The following is a 4,059-nucleotide window of genomic DNA, read 5'->3' as shown; positions in this document are numbered from 1 at the left end:
CACTAAAACTGAAACCTAAACTGTCTCCTTCGTCCCCACAGTAATTAACCAGAGTTTGCAAATCTTCCTGGCTATCTGCGAACAGTACAATATCGTCCGCATACATTAAACCCGGTAGTCGTTGCTCAAGAACTTTTTCGCCTAATCTGTACGACAGATTATACCCTAGATTGCTTCGTTGTAACCTTCTTTCCATGCTTATCATATAAAGCATGAACAGCAGCGGTGATAGAGGACAACCTAGCTTGCCTTAATCCTTTGTGAACCTCGACAGTTGTCGTACTCTTGATTCCTTCCCATGTTATTTCAACATTATTTTCTCGATATAGTTCCTGTAGAAAATCAATTACCTCATTACCGATACCTTCAGCTTTTAATATGTTCCACAGGAGTTCCCTGTTCACATTGTCGTATGCACCACTTATGTCCAGGAAGGCTAAATACAGAGGTCTATTTTCCGCCTTAGCTATTTCTATGCACTGGGTCAGGGTTGCCGTTGGGAATTTTTCAAAAAGAGCCAGAACTGAGGCTAAAAGTAGCCAAAAGTAGCCACGCCACCTGGTCTTGGCGCCAAATTTGTAGCCAAGTAGAAAAGTACCATTATTATAAGCAACTTTTATTAATGAACAATAAATAATATCATTTTGAATCAACACAAGAACACAGAGTAAATAAAGAGCAAGGAAATTTGGTTCTCTTGCTTGGCCTTCAAGCATCAGGTACGTTGCAAATAAATAAAAGTTCAGTCCGCGTAGTTTATCTAGAGTAGATAGTGTTCATGCCGGAGTAATTTTGGCACATTCTATTCAACAACTCAGCAGGAACGTCAAACGATGATGCTGTTTTTTCTTGAAGTCGTAGCCCAAATTTGATTCGCAGAATCGCCATGAGCAAGTCCAGCTTCATTTTGTTACGGATCTCTGTTTTCGTCAAGTTCACGCAAGAGAACACGCGCTCTGCATCAGCGTTAGAAATTGGAAGGGTCAAAATTTTCAGTGCTCCTTGCGCCAGGTGTTGAAAAGGGCATTCGCCGCAAGGGTCCTTGTACGATGCCGCTGCGTGCCAGAAAGTCAAACATGATGCGCGATCAAGTGCACCGCTAACACTCTGCAGCTGGCGTATTTCAGACTCCAGTTCGATTGAGGAACATCCAAAAAAATGCAGCGGTAGCTTCATTATGCATTCACGGCTCTTAGCACTTTCTATGCCATCGGGATTTATGGCACACAGTCTTCGAAGTGCAGAGGAGGCATTTGGAAGTCGCTGCTGCAGTCCCATCGCCATTTGCCTCAAGAATTGGAAACAGCGCTCCCTCACGGCCCGTTGGTCTTCAATAGGGACTAGTGAAATCTTCTCTCTGAAGACGTCACCTAGGTCCACTACTACTGGTTGCAGGAAAATCGACTACATTTTTGCCAGGTCTAGCGACAGCAGACTTGCCGTTGTGTTGTGCCTCAAAACTGATGGATTCAAAATCCGCCTAAGAATTTCCAAATACAAATTTTCTAGCTCTTGGAAGACAACCAGTGGGTGAGTTGTGTTTGTTTGGAACATTTTGTTCACTCGCCTAACGTTACGGAGAACTGAGGCAAGAAACACGAGGTAAACATAATTTTTTCTGTCTCGATACATCTCTCGTAAAATGCGCACGTTGTAGCTGCGATCTTCTGCTTTCTCAAAAAACTCTTCGAGAGACTGGTACTGCGCCAAAATTCTTTCTATAGAGTCTGCAATAGCAAGCCATCTCGTCTGCGAAAGCGACAGAATCTTGGGCGGTGGATTTGCACTTTCATCTTCCACTGTCATACTGGCATACAGTCTCTTATAAGCATCTTGCCGGCAGCTGCTGTGTGCAAAGTAGTTGTAGGTTTCTCGCACTAAGTGCTCAACCGCAGAAGGAATCGCCTCCATCGACTTGGATGCCACAAGGTCCAGGCTGTGGCAAGAGCATTTGATCAGAATCAAGTCTTTGTTGTCCTCACTAAGACGACTGAACAGAGAATTGTGTTTGCCGCACATGGCATTTGCACCATCGGTGCAGAGTCCGAGACAGTTCTTGATCGATAGGCCGTGCTTGTCCAACGTCTTCAATACCGTGTCGTGAAGCGTTTCTGCCGTTCCATCAGACAGCTCTACGAGATCAAGAAGGGTGGTTGCAATCCTGTTTTCTTCTAAACTCAGAAACCGCACAACCATGCAAAGTTGCTTTGTCGTGGATACATCGGTTGATTCATCCACCATTAGAGAATAGCTGGAGCCGTTCAGTTGTTTGTCCATGTTTTCCGTGAAGTACGGGAAGAGAACATTCGTAATTATAGCCGTGCACTTCGTTCTGTGCAGATCAAAATCATTGAATTCGGAATGCAGAATCTCACCAAGTTCGTCGACAGCATTTATGGAAGTGTGCACTGCAGTGTACAAGGCGATCCTTAACTCTCGGCGAGCCTTTTCATAGTAAGTTCGACTCGAAGACGCTAGAAGCTGCGGCAGTTTTTGTTGCGAACTTGGGATTACTGCGCACTCGCGGTGCTTTTTGGTTTCTGCGTGCTTCAACAGATCACTGTAGTGGGGTCGAATGTTGCAATTGCAGTACTTGCAGTGAGCAGTCGTTCCGCCGTCACGTGACGAAATCCATCCTGTAACGCATGGTAATATGCATATTAGATACTAAGCGGCATGCGACTAAACGCCTAAAGAATAGTTTCCGTTTTGCTTACCGCTCAGTTTCTTGTCCTTTCTCCATTCTTCTCGAAACGTGCGCTTTGCTCTTGCGTCTTTTCCCATGGTAGACGCCGGTGTCGGCAAGCCGAAGGCACAAAAACAGAAGCTTTGTCGCCTTGGGGTACACAAGTGTTATTTCACCTGTACTGCTCGTTCCTCTCTGGTGTCATGCCGTGCACACGGCTGCACCTAAACGCATGGTTTCGGATGCATGACCCTAACGGAGAAAGTACTCTAGATTTGTGTTATTTTCTCCAGATGGAGCGCAGCGTCCTTGCGGCCTTTGCTTCGCCGTGCGCTAGAATTAGCGTTATTTTCTCCAGATGGCGCGCAACGTCCTCACGGGCTTTGCTTCGACGTGCGCCCATCACCCAGAGTCCGTGCGTCTGCGCACCCGCGTCTGCTAGTTGGTCTCTATGTGCGCACCGCCGGCGGAGAGAATATATGCGTACAGGACGCGCACGCGTCAAGGCGACCGGAACAGCCATGAGGAGAGCAAAGCTTTAAAAATAATTGTTCTTCTTTGTTCTTGCTTGCTATTGTATATGCAATTGCAAAAAAAATGGCTAGTGAATGCGCCAAAATAGAAGTTCAAAGTAGCCAGAAAGTAGCCAAGGAGCCAACGTGAAATTTTCATCGCCAGACGGGGTCGAAAAATAGCCAATTTGGCGCAAAGTAGCCACCAACGGCAACCCTGCACTGGGTAAGCACGAACAGGCTATCATCTAAGCGCCTACCACTTCTGAACCCGTTCTGAAGTTCTCCAAGTATTATATTACTTTCTACCCATGACTGCATTTTTAATTTCACCGCCTGCATCGCCAGCCTATATATAACTGATGTTATCGTAATTGGTCGGAAAGATTTTATGTTCTTCTTATCACCTTTTCCTTTATAAATCAAATTCATTTTACTCTGTTTCCAGCTGTGCGGAATTTGCTTATTTGTTATGACTGCCTCCAATGCTTTTATCAGCGTTTCCTTGCTTTTTGGGCCAAGTTCATTAATTAACTTGATTGGAATTTCGTCTATCCCCGCGGACGTGCATTTTGGAACATTTGCTTCCGCCTTTTCCCAGTTAAGGTTGGTCAATTCTAAGCTGTTTTCTAAGCTGTTTTCGTAGAGTTTCTCACAACAACGCCTCCTATAACTATATTATAGGAGGCGTTGCTCACAATAACACTGGATGGATGGATGGATGGGTGGATGGATGTTATAAGCGTCCCCTTTGGAATGGGGCGGTGGGTTGCGCCACCAAGCTCTTGCTACTATGCTGCCTGATATCCTACCTAGGTTAACCGATGAAAAAAGAAAAGAAAAAAAAACACTATGAACTAA

The 4,059-nt window shown here is 45.3% G+C and overlaps 1 protein-coding gene across 1 annotated transcript; it reads right to left on the bottom strand.

The window, feature by feature from the left end:
• Nucleotides 1-1,375: 1,375 nt before the first annotated feature.
• LOC129386967 (zinc finger BED domain-containing protein 5-like) lies at nucleotides 1,376-2,952 on the bottom strand. Its single transcript, XM_055075545.2, has 2 exons — nucleotides 2,718-2,952; nucleotides 1,376-2,636 (listed from the first exon to the last, which is right to left on the bottom strand). The coding sequence occupies exons 1-2, from the start codon at nucleotides 2,782-2,784 to the stop codon at nucleotides 1,405-1,407; spliced, it is 1,299 nt and encodes a 432-aa protein (XP_054931520.1). The 5' UTR covers nucleotides 2,785-2,952; the 3' UTR covers nucleotides 1,376-1,404.
• Between the last annotated feature and the right edge of the window lie 1,107 nt (nucleotides 2,953-4,059).

This window comes from Dermacentor andersoni, chromosome 11 (assembly GCF_023375885.2).
Source record: "Dermacentor andersoni chromosome 11, qqDerAnde1_hic_scaffold, whole genome shotgun sequence".
In the NCBI taxonomy this organism is placed as follows: Eukaryota; Metazoa; Arthropoda; class Arachnida; order Ixodida; family Ixodidae; genus Dermacentor; species Dermacentor andersoni.
The sequence above is the reverse complement of the archived record's forward strand: the minus strand, read 5'-3'. Positions and strand labels throughout refer to the sequence as shown.